Source organism: the organism of the source record quoted next, unplaced genomic scaffold (genome assembly GCF_019419815.1).
Source record: "Pyrus x bretschneideri cultivar Hongxiangsu unplaced genomic scaffold, Pyrus_bretschneideri_v1 Contig5, whole genome shotgun sequence".
NCBI lineage: Eukaryota > Viridiplantae > Streptophyta > Magnoliopsida > Rosales > Rosaceae > Pyrus > Pyrus x bretschneideri.
In genome coordinates, this window is record NW_025999787.1 from 9,431,268 (window position 1) to 9,446,252 (window position 14,985).

At 36.0% G+C, this 14,985-nt stretch overlaps 1 protein-coding gene across 9 annotated transcripts; it reads left to right on the forward strand.

Moving 5' to 3' along the window:
- Nucleotides 1-1,481: 1,481 nt before the first annotated feature.
- Nucleotides 1,482-13,102, forward strand: LOC103945939 (putative disease resistance protein RGA1). Of its 9 annotated transcripts, none has more exons than XM_048569277.1 (16): nucleotides 1,482-1,809; nucleotides 2,164-3,122; nucleotides 4,129-7,039; nucleotides 7,119-7,282; nucleotides 7,367-7,436; nucleotides 7,944-8,347; nucleotides 9,408-9,591; nucleotides 9,689-9,865; nucleotides 10,325-10,417; nucleotides 10,517-10,617; nucleotides 10,745-10,983; nucleotides 11,153-11,403; nucleotides 11,519-11,803; nucleotides 12,024-12,114; nucleotides 12,201-12,304; nucleotides 12,430-13,102. In XM_048569277.1, the coding sequence occupies exons 1-4, from the start codon at nucleotides 1,635-1,637 to the stop codon at nucleotides 7,160-7,162; spliced, it is 4,089 nt and encodes a 1,362-aa protein (XP_048425234.1). In that variant the 5' UTR covers nucleotides 1,482-1,634; the 3' UTR covers nucleotides 7,163-7,282; nucleotides 7,367-7,436; nucleotides 7,944-8,347; nucleotides 9,408-9,591; nucleotides 9,689-9,865; nucleotides 10,325-10,417; nucleotides 10,517-10,617; nucleotides 10,745-10,983; nucleotides 11,153-11,403; nucleotides 11,519-11,803; nucleotides 12,024-12,114; nucleotides 12,201-12,304; nucleotides 12,430-13,102. The 9 variants fall into 9 exon arrangements, with proteins under 9 accessions (XP_048425234.1, XP_048425233.1, XP_048425238.1 ...); XM_048569276.1 differs by having other exon boundaries at nucleotides 10,745-10,950; XM_048569281.1 differs by having other exon boundaries at nucleotides 10,745-10,950; nucleotides 11,309-11,403.
- Nucleotides 13,103-14,985: the final 1,883 nt, after the last annotated feature.

Genomic DNA, 14,985 nt, shown 5'->3' on the forward strand with positions numbered 1-14,985 from the left:
TAGCTCAATTTCTTAGAAGCACATGCAACATTTATCTTCCTATCGATGCGGGATTCATTCTCAACAAGAGTGGTGTGTTCTTGCAAAAGGATGGAAGGATTGAAAGAAAATACTACGGATATGTTGGAAGGAGAGAACGTATGCTTTGAGTTTGACATTTTAATTTTTTGAATAAGTGTAAAGATACCTTTACATGTTGAATTGGGTTTGTGAAGGTAATTTAGGTAGTAAGTTTAGGTTTAAAGAGTTATTGATAGTTTAATTAATATATGAGTTTAATTTCAGTCGTCGAATCAAATGAACTGAAGAAGATCAAAGGTCAAAAGTTAACAAAGTTGTTTTAGAAGTAAAAATCGATGCAAGGTAGCAACACCAACCTAAATAAAATTTCCCAAAAATATATATGAGTGGATTTAAATTGAAAATACTATAATGTATTTATTTTTAAATGTAATTTAAACTCCGGCTTATGTGAATTTATACACTATTTTCAATTTTTCAACATAAACTAAAATTTTAAGCCATCTGTCATATCAATTTTTCAAAATCATTAACTTTCGTCTCATCTTAACTCCGTTAAATTTTAGTTCATATGACAATTGAAAACAATGTATAAATTCATACAACATTTCAAAATTTTTTTTCTTATTGCAATGGATGAATTGCCCTAGTGAATATGTCATTCATCTTCAATCCACAGCAGTCATAATTCAAAAATTTTCCCCTCACCTTGCTCTAATTTAGAGTATTAATATCACTTGTAATTGAAAAAAAGAAAAAAAAACTCCTTTTATATATTAATTTGAGGAAAAGTTGAGATCTTATCATTCTTGTTCTTAACAAGAATATGCGCACCTACTGCAGCCAAAGCTATGTTATCCATGCCTCAATCAAATATCCCAAAGGCAAAGCTAGGGCATTGTCATGTGCTCTGACACTTTCATATTTTCTTCTTCTATTTCTCAAAAACCATCACTACTCTCCTGTGTATCCTAGAAATGTACATAATTTGATGAATTCAATTTCCAAGTTGTTTTGTTTTCATAAAATTTTTAATTTTCCAAGTTCCTAAATTTTCAAGGTAAAAAATCCGAACAAGTGGTTGGACTGGACGTAAGCCAAATTAAAAATTCTGATTTTCCTATCCGAACGCAACTTAACTTGGCAAGAGATATAATGGCGTTAGAGACTCCTCCCGTGCAATCGTTTGTACGAAAAAAAATAAAACACATTAACTTCTAGAGAGAAAGAAAAAATAATTTTTTTTTCGGTTAAAAAAAAAAAAAAGCTATTAGTGCTTTTAACTTTCTTTTTAGCCTTTCGGTCCCTTTATATTAAAGCAAAAAAGTAAAGGATAGGGGGATTAGCTTTTTATCCAACTTTCTGAAATTGTCTTGCATGGCATGGTGGAGATTCGTGTTTTACTTGGTAGAGATTAAGTCTTGCTAGCTACGGTGTACAGCTCTATTATTGTATGCTCCACGTTTTTCACGTTATAAGACAGAAATTTCAACACTCTATTGTATCTGTTATCTATCATCATATCATCCTCCATTGCACTTGTAATATTGTATCGAAGAGAGAAACTTAAACACTCTGATTGGCTGAGCTGAGCTGAACAGGGAATTGAAGGAATGGCAGCTGAAGCTGTGGTTACTTTTGGTGTGGAGGGAATACTGAGCAAGGTGCTTTCACTTGCTTCGAAAGAATTCAGTCTTGCATTGGGTTTCAAATCTCAACTCAGAAAGCTTCGATACTCATTAACCGACATTGATCGTTTCTTGGTTGCTGTTGCCGACCAACCACAAGGTAGTATATATTTCTGAACTCTCTTGTTGTTAATTAGAAAATATAAAGGAAAGTATGTTAGAGATGATTTAATTAGTGATTTGATATGATTTAATTAGGAATTTGATTAGATTTTGTCTAGGTTTTTTTGTCTTGTGGACAAAGGATTATTTTAATTTATTTTCTAGTATTGCTTCTTTGTAATTTTATAAATACTTAATAAGGAGAAGAATAAAAGATTGAGTTGTATTTGAAATTGTGAGATTGTGAAGAATTATAAATTTTTTGTATACCCTTTATTTTAAACTCTTATAATCTCACACTACATTTACAAGATTTTTAATTACCGTTCTCAAATACTTTTCTGTTTAACAGGTGGGCCAATAGAGGACTGGGTGAAGAAACTTAAAGACGTAGCTCATGATGCTGAGGATGTCTTGGATGAATTCGAGTACGAAGTTGCTCGGCGTAAAGTCGAAATCCAAAACCATATGAAGAAAAAGGTTCTTAACTTCTTTTCACTCTCTAATCCACTTGCATTTCGTCTTCAAATGGCGCATAAAATAAAGAAGATCAATGCATGCTTGGTGGATCTCAAGAGTGAAGCATCCCTTCTTGGACTAGTTTCCAGGAATAAAGATGCAACTCCTCGAGGAAATAGATGGGACAGACAAACCAACTCACTAATTGGCAGAGATGAAATAACTGTTGGAAGGGGAGAGGTTGTGACAAAAATAGTTACAACCTTGACCGACCCCAAGTACAACCAAGAAAATCCTGCTGTTATGGCCATCGTGGGAATGGGTGGCCTCGGAAAAACAACATTGGCCAAGTCGGTTTATAATGAGGATCTGATACACAAGCATTTCGAGACGAGAATATGGGTTTGTGTATCGAACACTTTTGATGTTGATTTAATTCTACTTAAGATGTTAGAACAACTCAAACCGGCAAACGCCCCTTCCTTGAAAGATAACCAGGAAGCTCTGCTTAAGTTCCTTAATGAAGAGTTGGAAGATAAAAGATACTTACTCATACTTGATGACGTTTGGAACGAAGATTCTGAAAAATGGAAGAATTTGATGGAATGTTTTTTTAAGCTTAAGTCTGATGGGGGATCCAAAATTATAGTCACTACTCGCAGTGCCAAAGTCGCATCAATCTCAGAAAAGCTACTTCCACGATGTGAATTGGGAAAACTTTCCGTGGATGAATGTTGGTCCATCATGAAAGATAGAGCTTTCCCCAATAGCAGTGCTAATATAGCTCATGAATTCCAGACAATTGGAATGGAGATTGCTGAAAATTGTGGTGGTGTTCCATTAGTGGCAAAGGTGCGTACGATTACGTATCATATGTTTGCACCTATTTTTTTTTTTACATGTTTTCATTTATAAATTAAGATAATACTTGCATTCAAGTCATGGGGTGCACCACCTTATAAATTAGAACAAGGTCTTGTGACAAATGTATTTTAACTGTAGAAATTTCATAATTGAAATTATTTATTTTCGTAATCACCATTTAAAGATCATCATTACGAAATTTCATTTCAAATGATATATATATTAGCTATTTGATATTATAAATGTTTTACTTGGTACCAACAACGTCAATTTGTTCAATACATATAGATGACTAAATGGTCTCAGATTTAATTGATATTTGGTAGCAAACAAACTGATTCAATCCCTTCGAACTTTAGTTATATTATTTGCAATATGATTTTTTTTAAATTATTATTATTAATGGGAAGGACATGATTCAAAACTATTACAATAATTTAGGAGAACGGAAGCTTTGAATCTGGGATGGATGAGTGAAAACTCAACACCCTATCCACTAGAATATAGCAAACTATTGCAAGATGATTGAATTGGGATCGAATTTTGAAAGTACAATGCACATAGATTAGTTTTTTTGAGGGTGTAAAAAGCTTTACCAAATGCAATAATTGGCATGACATGTACATATCACTAAAACATTATATGGTATATAAAATATGTGATTTTCCTAACATTTTCTTATTAATAAACCAGCTTTCGCAACTTATTGATTTGAACAAGACAGAAACTAGATAAAATTAATTCCGCCAGCAAATCAAGAATAAAACGTATTTTTAACTACTTAATGGGTTTTTGGGAATTTGGTCAAGCACAAAGAAACAGGAATCTAATATCATTTTGCACACTATTAAGAATTATAGTTATCACATTAGATTTTGTCCCTTTAGGCAAGGGGATTCAAAATTAAGTAAACAAAAACCTCTTATTTAATATGAGTCCCTCTTTTCTACATTATTTTTAGGATGCCTTCGAAATTCACTAATCCAATCAACAGGTTGTAGGAGGCATTTTGCACACTAAAAAAAGTATTGAAGAATGGTCGCTGTTTAAAGATAGTAGAATATGGGGCAACCTACCAAAAGGAGAAAATAGAATTATGTCAGTCTTGAAGTTGAGTTTTGACAATTTAGAATCATCATCATTGAAGCAATGTTTTACATATTGCTCATTGTTCAAGAAAGATTTTGAAATTCAAAGAGAGAGCTTGGTTCAACTTTGGATGGCTCAAGGATTACTCCACCCTGCACTCGATGAAGGTAAAGATACGGAGGAAATAGGCAATGAATATTTTGATATTCTACTGCAAAGCTCCTTATTTCAAGATGCTTCAGTGAGTGACAATGGCATTGTTAGCAAATGCAAGATGCACGATCTTGTGCACGATTTGGCAAAACTTATATCCAAATCCGAAATCTTGACGGGAGACTTATGTGGCATAGGCTCACTTGAGATTCGACATGTTGCTCATGTTTCTACTTTTGTACTGGAAAACATTCTAGAAAGAAGTGATGGAAAATTGCGGTCACTGTTTTTCAACGATGGTGAAGTTCCTTCCAACATTCTTCCACGATTCAAAACTTTACGTGTCTTAAATTTAAGCAATGCTAATATTGAAGAATTTCCAGTTTCAATTGGTAAGCTGAAACACTTGAGGTATCTTGACATTTCTAAAACAAGATTCAAAATACTCCCCATGTCTATAGGCAAGCTCTATAACCTACAGACGTTAAGAGCAACAAATTGTGCCCTTAAAGAGTTTCCAAAAGAACTGCAAAACTTGATCAACCTGAGGCATATTTATTTTGATAAGAGTACGAAATTTCCACAGGGGATTAGGCGATTGACTTGCCTTCGAACACTACCTTACTTTTCGGTGGGTAATGAGATTGGTCGTCGAATTGAAGAGTTGGCTGGCTTAAATCAATTGAAAGGTAAATTAATCATTTGTAATCTGAAGCACGTAAAGAATGGAGAAGAAGCAAAGAAAGCTAAGTTGGAGGATAAGAGGAAAATATGCCATTTAAGCTTCCAATGGACAAAAAATAGGTCAATAACCAACAACAATAAGGAGGGGGATGTACTGGAAGGCCTTCGACCGCATTCTGAGTTGGAGAGCTTGAGTATTGAAAATTTCATGGGCAATAAGTTTCCATCATGGATGATGAGTAGGTCATTACTGCTCAACAACTTGAAGAAGATTCAATTACTTGGATGCGACAAATGTGATGGAGTCCCACCGCTCGGTCATCTACCCAATCTTACAGAGCTTAAGATTAACGGCATGGCTAACATGAAATGTGTTGGAGCTGAGTTCTACGGTTATGATCATGTCCACAATGTAGCCACGACAAGTAAGGAGATAATTACTTTGTTTCCTGCACTAAAAGTACTAAATATTTCTAGGTGTGGTAATCTAATTGAATGGAAGGAAGCACCAACGATGTCAGCACAAAAAGTAGTGGTTTTTCCATGCCTCGAGAAGTTGACCATAAAAGGCTGTTCCAAATTGAGAAATGTTCCAAGTCATTTTCCATCTCTTCAAAAGTTGAAGATAATTTCTAGTGATAGTGGAAAGCCAATAGAAGAAATAAGCAGTGGATTAACAACTCTCAATTTCCTCATAATAAGAAGTATTCAGGAGCTTACTTGTTTGCCGCAAGGGATTTTGAAGAACAATAATAATCTCTCCTCTCTGGAGATAAGAGATTGCAATGATTTAACTTGTATTGCCCCCGATGTATTTGGATCGTGGGGCTCTCTTGAGAGATTGGATATTTGGAAATGTGAAAAGCTGAGGCATTTGGCGGATGGGCTAGATACACTCCCTCTCCTTGAGGAACTGACTATTAAGGAATGTCCTAGTCTAGAGCTGATTCCAATTACACATGGCATGGCATCTCTACGGGAATTAGTGATCGAGTATTGTGGACGATTGTCAAGCCTACCGAGTGGGTTGGAGTACTGCACCTCTCTCCAGAAATTGAAAATTTGGGAATGTAATGGATTATCAGGCCCACTGAATGTATGGGCCTCTCTTGTGGAATTGATAGTATGGAGATGCAACAACCTGACATTGATTGAAATTAAAGGCGGCATATCCTCTCTTCAGAAGTTGACATTCAGCAATTGCAAAGAATTATCAAGCTTACCTGCTCTTCCACAACAATGTCCCTCTTTGCAGCATTTGGAGATGAGTGAATGCCCAAAGGTAGCATCGTTTGGTGTCAAAAGTAGTGGCATTAGTCTACAATCTACTTCAGATTTGCGCACCATGACCTCCCTTCGAGTATTGAGTATTAGTGAATGCGAAGGATTGGAAAGTTGGGTGAGTGGGCTGCAATTCCCACTCTCTCTTGGGTCGCTGATAATACAAGGTTTCCCTAATTTAGAGATTCTTCCAAGTTTAGACAACCTCAATTCTCTCGGTTATTTGGAGATTAGAAATTGGCGAAAGCTAAAATATCGGCCGACGGGGTTACAACGGCTCCCGCGCTTGGAGTATTTGAGCATCGGTGGGTTCTGGGAGGAGCTCGAGTCCTTCCCTTTCCCTGATTTTCAAGTTGGATCATTAATGCACCTTGCAACCTTATACTTGTTTGGTTGGCCTAAGCTCAAGTCTCTGCCTCAACAAATTCAACACCTCACTTCTCTAACATCATTGTGGGTATATAACATTGACGGAGTGGAGACTTTGCCAGAATGGTTGGGTAGCCTTGCATCCCTTACAGAGCTGCAGATTTGGAATTGCAAGAATCTGGCCAACTTACCAAGTGTCCAAGCAATGCAACGCCTCACCAAATTACATACCCTGTTTATTGAGGGATGTCATCCCCTTTTAAAGCAACGATGCAGCAGGGACAGCGGCACAGATTGGCCTAAGATTTCTCACATTCCGTATATCGAAAGTAAGTTTTTAAATTCTTGAAATCAAATTACAGAGTTCATATTAATTATATGTTTGTCTCCTTTGTTCGTTTGAATCAGTCCGGAGTCATACAGCAGTCGGATTGAATGTACACAACCAATGAGTTGCGGAAAAACCAAATTTCATTGTGTGCAAGGCCACATTTCTCTGAGATTACTTGTATTCCAGTTTTATGTACAAACGACTCCAAATGGCTCCAACTTCCACATTGAAATTAATTCATGTAAGCTTTTCAAATCTGCATCTCCTCTTCTCTTCTAAATTTATTGTGCTGTTGACTTCTGACTATATCTGTTGTGTGTTCCAGAGGCATCTATATATCTTTTGGCATGCATTGGCGTTTTTCAGGATGCTCAATATGTGCAAACTGAATACAGGTACTGATGCACGAGATATTAAATTTCCCGCTCAACCTTCATTCTAAAAAATATACCTTAAGTTATAGTACTTATCAAGCTAGCAAGCCTCTTTTTATGGTACCATGTGGGCAGTCTCCTTTACATGCTATCTTTCATAGATCCGGCAACATCAATTCGATATGTTAACTTTCTTTACTTCATCTGTACGAGCGCTGAACCACTAGCTTAATTACCCGTTCATGGTATTCAAATCTTGTTAGAAATTTGGAACAGTAATGCCAATACTTGTGATCTTGTAAAACCATGTTCATATAATATATAGATTTACTGTAATTGCTTTCTGTTTGTTATTATCCTTATATAAGAAGGTTCTGGGCAGATATTTTTATGGTTACTTGTGATTTCTGAACAAATTTTTAAATCATATGGATAGTGATTTGAATTCAGTTGATTTCTTTATTTCTAATTCATATCCCTTGAGTAACTTGATGAACTGCCATTTACCTGTGTTATTGCATAAATTAGGTAAAGAATTCTCAGTTGCAATGCTGAGTTGGGGACTAATAATTTGGCGAATTTAAGAAATCTGCGGAAAGGTCTACATACCCGAAATTGATAAAATTCACCATTGGCGGGTTATGGGAGGAGCTCAATTCCATTCCTGATGTTCAAGGTTGATCATTGCAGCTTGAATCCTTACATTTGAAAGGGTGGCCAAAGCTCAAGTCTCTCATCAAATTCAACACTTAACTTCTTTAACTACTTTATGTATCAACTACTTGAGGGAGTGGAGGCTTTACCAGAGTTGTTGGGTAACCTTACATGCCTTATAGGGCTGACGATTAGGAATTACAAGAAATTGATGAATCTATCCTTTGCAAAAGTTATGCAACGTGTCGCCACTTTACTGTCGCAGCAAATTAAGCAATGTAAGTTTTTCAAACTCCACCTCCTTTTCTCTTCAAGTAATTAAATTGACTTACTATATATGTTGTGATTTCAGTAGGCATATATAATTTTTTTAGTATCCTTTGGCATTTTTCGTGATGTTCTTACTCAATTTGAACGATGTAGTTCTGTAGGTGCAAATAGGGTTCATGTACTGATGCATAAGACATGTTTTTCCAAAAAGAGTGGTGTTTCTTGTTTTAGATATTGTTTCGTCCTTCTTTCATCCACTGCATGCAAAATTTCTCATTCTACCCTGTACTTGCCTTACAGTCCTTTTCAAGCTAGCATGTAATTTCTGAGGTGGCTCATAACGTTGTTGTTGATAAATACATTGAAGTCAAAGTGGACTTGGTTGTTCAACCATCTGTCGGTGACTTTTAGTTCCACAGGCCCAGAATAGTTCTTTCTGATACACATTGTTTTGTTCCAAAACTTTTTAAGTGGAATTTTGCTTCTGTCCAGATTGATACGAGAGTGATATTGAGCTCATTTGAATGTGCTTTTAAAATGAATGAAAGCACTTTTGGTGAAAATGTTTTTGGAACCAATCCTTGGTAAAAATGCAAATAAATTCTGGAAAAGCACTTAAAGTGCTTCCTGGAAGAAGCACATAACTGGTGCTTCTTGCAGAAAGCACTTAAAGTGCTTTTGGAACCCAAAAACATTTTCTCTAAAAGTGCTTTCAGCCATTTTAAAAGCACATCCAAATGAGTTGTTGATTTTTGTGTCTTTCCTAGCGGAACATTCAAGGTCTTGGGACTTTTTGGTATTCACTGATGTTATTGCTGGTGTGTAACTTCGAATATATGTAAACTAAATTGATACTTTCGATTGTTATGACATACAAATATAAGTAAACCAATTTAATACTTTCGAATGCTATTCTTTTTTGTCAAAACAAAAAATAACGAAATCATAAACAAGAATGTTCTGCATAACGCCTATATACGTTCAGCGCGCGTTACACAATTTCGATAATTGGGTTGCCTCAGTGCTTGGTAATACTTTTGCAAAGCATATGAAATGTTCATTTTGCAGCAAGCTCGTTGGACCTCGATATTACTCATGAGAGTCTTCGAGGGATTTTTTCGTTCATGGAACCCACTCTGCCTCAGCCCTCAGCGGTGGCAGGGAATGCTGTTGAGGATATAAACTTTTATGGCCTAGGAAACAAAAATGCTAGAGGAGAGGTGTTCCTGCTGCGAAAATTGCAACATATAAAGTATGCTAGCTTTTCTGTTGCGGTCATATCTGGCTATCTTTTTTAATTAACAGAACCAGTTTGAGAATTAATACTCATGGTAATTTCTTTCCTGCAGCATTTACTTCTTGTTGGCACTATGTTGGAGCATGTAGTTGCTTAAATGTCTCGTAAGGTTGCTGAGAAATTTACGTTGCCATCAAATTCGAAGGGGACTTAATTGTTTATCCTTTAGAGGATTACTTTTGGTTCAACAACTCAGACTTGTTCTCTTTGTGATTTTAATATTAACGTGGTCAGTAATTCTTCTCAACTGGCATTTTCTTCATTATCTTCAATTGACAATCAAGAGTTTCAACTTCTAAGGTAGCAGAGGACTTGTTGAGTATTTGGATTACTGGCATAGGAGTACTTATTGTGAATCTAAAAGTGTTGAACCATTTTCTTTTTTCCTGTTTCTTCACCGATTTCTTTTCAACTGGAATGTGTACTCTAGATGTGAGATGGATTGTGATCTTAAAGTTACAAACTAATGACTTTTTATCCCGATGAAAATTGTAGCACTTTCCTTATTCGTTTGATTCTTACATAATGAGGAAAGTGGGCATATGTTATTCCAACACTTGTTATCTGCTAAAACCATGTTCATATAATATCTAAAATTGCAGCAATTGTTTTCTCTTCCAGCAAAAAAAAAAAGTTATTATTCTTATGAAGATTTTGGACTGAGATTTTTATGATTACTTGTATGCAGAGTGATTTGAATTCAGTTGACTTTTGTATCTGTGATTGATGACCCTCGAGTAACTTGATGAATAGAGTGTGCCCACACTATTGCAGAAATTAGGTAAATGAATCTTCAGTTCCAAGGTTTTTACTATCAGTTGAAAAGTTGAAATTTGTTGTTTATATTTTCTTAAGTTGTTTTGGTGTTATCTTTGTACAGGCAGAATTGGGATTTCGATCAACACTCATGCGTGGATCAGTATCATTCTTCAACTTCAATCATGTTTCCATATCATCAAATCTTAATTTGGATACAAATTGGTAATCTTTTATCTTGTCGATTACAACTGGATCAATATTCTTTGTTTGATACTTGTCGCCAAATTGAAATGCATCCTTATGAGTTTGCACAGAGATTTGAATTCAGTTGAATTTTGTTGTTGTGTAGATCTTTAGAAGATGGGGCTTCCTAGCATCCTTTGTGCCCTGCATTGCTTTCAAAGGAGATTGCAAGAAGCAGCCAACTGTTGTATAAAGGGAGAGCTTGAGATTAAAAGTGAAAAAACTATTGTACATTGTTATAGTAAAAATTGGAGAAACTACTAAATGTGGACATAGCCCTGCGTATTGAAGGTTCGTACAGTCCTATGGAAGGTCCGTACAGTTCTTTGTGCCCTCGTATGGAAGGTTCATACAATCCTATGGACTTAGTATTGTCTTTAATGAAAGAAAGAAATTCTGGATGTTTTATTGGAGATGACAGTCTGTAAAATGAGTTGCAGCATATAATGTGTGCTTTTCTCCTTTTATTTTACATCGAACAATCTAAACAAATTTTTTTTCTTCTGTTTTTCAGGCTTTCTCCATTTCATATTCACCTTGAGCTTATTAGTCTTCTAAAATGATGATAACGATGGCATAGAAGTCATCTCTGTTGCGAAACAAAGCTTTCTCTTTTGCTTGTAAAATAGTAGATTCTTTGACATGGAATGCCATAGCGATGTCGGTGCAGGTCCATATTGTGTACTTGGGGTCACTCTTCCTGATGGTGTTTACTCACCAGTCTCAACACCTTAGAGTTCTACAGAGAGTTCTTGGGCCGGGAAGGTAATACTGTCTCCTTTGAGTCAATTTCTTATGCCATTATAAAGGATTGACTTTTTTTTTTTTTTTTTCCTTTAAGAATTAGTCTTGTTTATATATAATAAATTGTGCATTGCAGATATGTAGTGTCTGTTCTTTTAAGCAGAAAATTCAAGCTGCAAACAACAAGATCTTCGGAATTTATGGGATTAAGTGATAAAGTTAGTGGAAATGCCACTATTGAGAGTGACATTATTGTTGTTGTTATCGGCAGTGGGATTTGGCCAGAATCTAAGAGCTTTAAAACAAATGTCTTGGTCCTCCTCCCTAAAGGCTGAAAGGTGCTTCTGAAGGTAGCTTCACTGGCAACAAGTTACTCCTACAAACATATGTGAATTCTCTACGCCATTTCCTTTATCTGCAGGTAACTTGCTTTTACTATATGAAGAAAAGAAGAGTGCTTCCGTATATGCCACCTTCTTGATATGTCAGATTATACTTCAAACTTGTTAGAAAGTTCATTGGCGTGAGTTGAGTGTAATCTTTAATACTCACTCTGAAAAGTAATTGCATTGTACCATCAGTTGAAAAGTTGAAATTTGTTCTCTATCTTCTTTCATGAGTTCTTTGTTATATTGGACCAGGCAGAATTGGGATTCCGGTGGAAACTCATGCACGAATCATTTCTCACACTTCCATGTTTCGTTCTCAAAATATCTTAACTTGGACAAACTGGTAAGCTCTCATTCCTTTTATTACACTGGATCAACATTCTTTGTTCAATACTCGTCAGAAGTATAACCTTATCAGTTTTAACACAGGCAAGCAGCATGGGTGATGGAACTGAGGTCTTGGACGTGCAAGCAGCAGCCAAACTGTTGGATACTAGACAAGAAAAAGAAGAGCGAGAGCTTGAGATTGAACCGTGAGAAAACTTTTGCACTGATACATGTCACATCGATCACTACTAAGTTTAGACCTTAGTCCTCTGTCTAGTTAATTTTTGCTACGCCTTGATGTCCAATTTACACAGGCTGCTTTTCTATGTAGGTAGCAAGCTGGAATTAGCAGCTCCTTTTCATCAGTCAACTCCGAGGCCTCAAACAAGCAATGTAGACTGATCGGATAAAGATAACTTCTTCATGAATGTTGTCAAATGGTTTCTACCACAACATATGAACAATTGGTGCTAATTCGAGCTCTGTAGCATTTCCAGTTCATCCCACTCCAACGGATGTTCAGATTCTCGGCTCATGATATTCAGTCAGATTGTAGGGTTCAAAACTTCAACTTAAAGTGCTCAAATGAAAGCCACTTCTTCATGAAAGTTCGTACAAATTGTGTCCACTTTAACATATTTAAAGTTGGTTATGATTTACTCACTGTGGAATTCTGTATGCTCAAAACACCGAAGCATGTTCTGAGGAAACTGTAGCAGCTACCTTTGGACTTCTAGCTTCAATGAATACTGTCGACAATAGGAGCAGAGGAAGGAAGAAAAAGCAAGCAAAGAAGGATTACTTTAGTACTTGAAAGCAAGTTGTTGCTTCCAAATAATTGCAAGACTTGATTTTCAGCTCTTATAATAGCAAGAAAAAGCAAGTCATTGCATAAGTTGTATGCTTAGCATGCTTTGATCTTTCGTAGTTCAATTATTTGTTTACATGTGATGCTTCGAATTCATGCTTTTAAGCGAAGAAGAATTTAACTATGATTAATGCCACTTTGTGAGTTGGGAATTGATAGATAAGTAGTAAGGAACTTCGAATTCATACAATCCCTATGAATCCGACCTCGTACTAATAACGCCCTATATTTCAATATATTTGTGTGCAAGTATAAATTTTAAAACATACACATTTTTGGCACCACATGTACTAACCTCACATTCCAACTCTCTTCACGCTCCACTTTTACTCTCAAAAATGCTCTCAAGCCATTGCAAATGTAACCTACATTATCATAGTGAAATCTAGATAAACTATTCAACGTGGACGTAAATGGAATGAATATGTCTATGAATATGTCTATGAATATATCTACTCAACCTACATTATCATTGGTTTTATGCCATAATGTCAGTATTGCAACCCCAATATATCATCTCACTCACACAATTTTATCTCCATTACCCATTTTTGGGAGTTGACAAGAGTCAACGCTGATGGCTAATAGGTTACGCTCACAAAAGTTCTTCTCACTATTCTAAGCAATGTCTTGATTCAACGCATTTTCTCAAGAGCTTAAATATCATATTTAATGATCGTTTGTCACATTTCTCCTAATGATAAAATCCATTCCATTCACATTTCCACAACAATTATTAGTTGCCCCATAACAAAAACAAGCCTTTGCTACAGCACATGCCCGCGCTTGTCCATGTGGCCATGTTCTGCTGTTTGTTAGATGCAGACCCTTTTATATTGCTGAAAAAGATACAACACCAACTTCTAGCACACTAAGGTCACCTCCAACCGAAAGATCTAGAGGATCGAAAATAGCCCGAAAATTATCTCCAACCGAGGATCAAGCCAAATGTCTCGTGAGCCCCACTGGACAAAAAAGGCACAAAGGGCCAATCGGCTGACCCAAATGCACCAGCCAGCCCGCTGGTTAGCCCAATTTCCTTTTTTTTTTCTTCCATTTGCCCAGCCCACTTTAGGGTTTAGGGCTTAGGTTTTTTTTTGTCCCATCCCGTTTTTTGTTTTTTATGCCCAGCCCACTTTTTTTTTGTTTTTTTTGTTTTTGGACTTTTTTTTTCAATTTTTAATTTTTAATTTTTTTCCTACATTATGTCTCACATATTTTTCACTATTCATACTATATTACTTCATTTTATTTCAATTCTTCACGTTTCATATTATAGCCCTTTGGCCCTCGGTTGGAGAGAGTTTTTTGTGACAGGGCTAAAACGAGCTCTATGACCCTTAGTTGGAGATGATAAGAACTATGGTCATGTACTGTTTATTAAAATATTAATTTTTTTTGGAGGGCTAGAGGGCTAAAACTAGCCCTCTGACCAGCCTTCGGTTGAAAATGGTCTAAAAAGACAGCTCCCGAATCTCATAAAAAAGTTCCTACTTACTACCAAAAGCTAAAAAAGAACTTGTTGAAAGTGATTGTGTGGAAAGGGTTGTGTTTCTTCATATTTTTGTGGACTCTCCATATCAAGAATCGCATAAATAGGGTCTTTTGGAGGAAGAAACTTACCTACATTTAGGGTAGTGGGAAGTTGCAGTGACTGCAGTGCATGATTGGCTTGCAATACTGACATCATAACATTTTGAGAAAGTTATTCTCCATTCTGGATGATGGTACTTTTTTTCGAACATGCCATGCATATTACCAACTAGTTCAAATTCAGTGGCCATCTTACTGCTTCTTTTTTTATCTGACAAACAACATGATAATCAACACTAAATTCATTTAAATTACGGGAAGAAGAATTCAAACTTTAGTGCAAGAGAAGCACACTATAGTCAACTTGCTTAAGCCCAGCAGGACATCTTACTTGATAAAGCTTTCTCGTTTTTTATAAATATATATATCATTAAGGTTACAAGTACAACTGAGAAATTGGTTACAACCTGAATGAGGTGAATATCA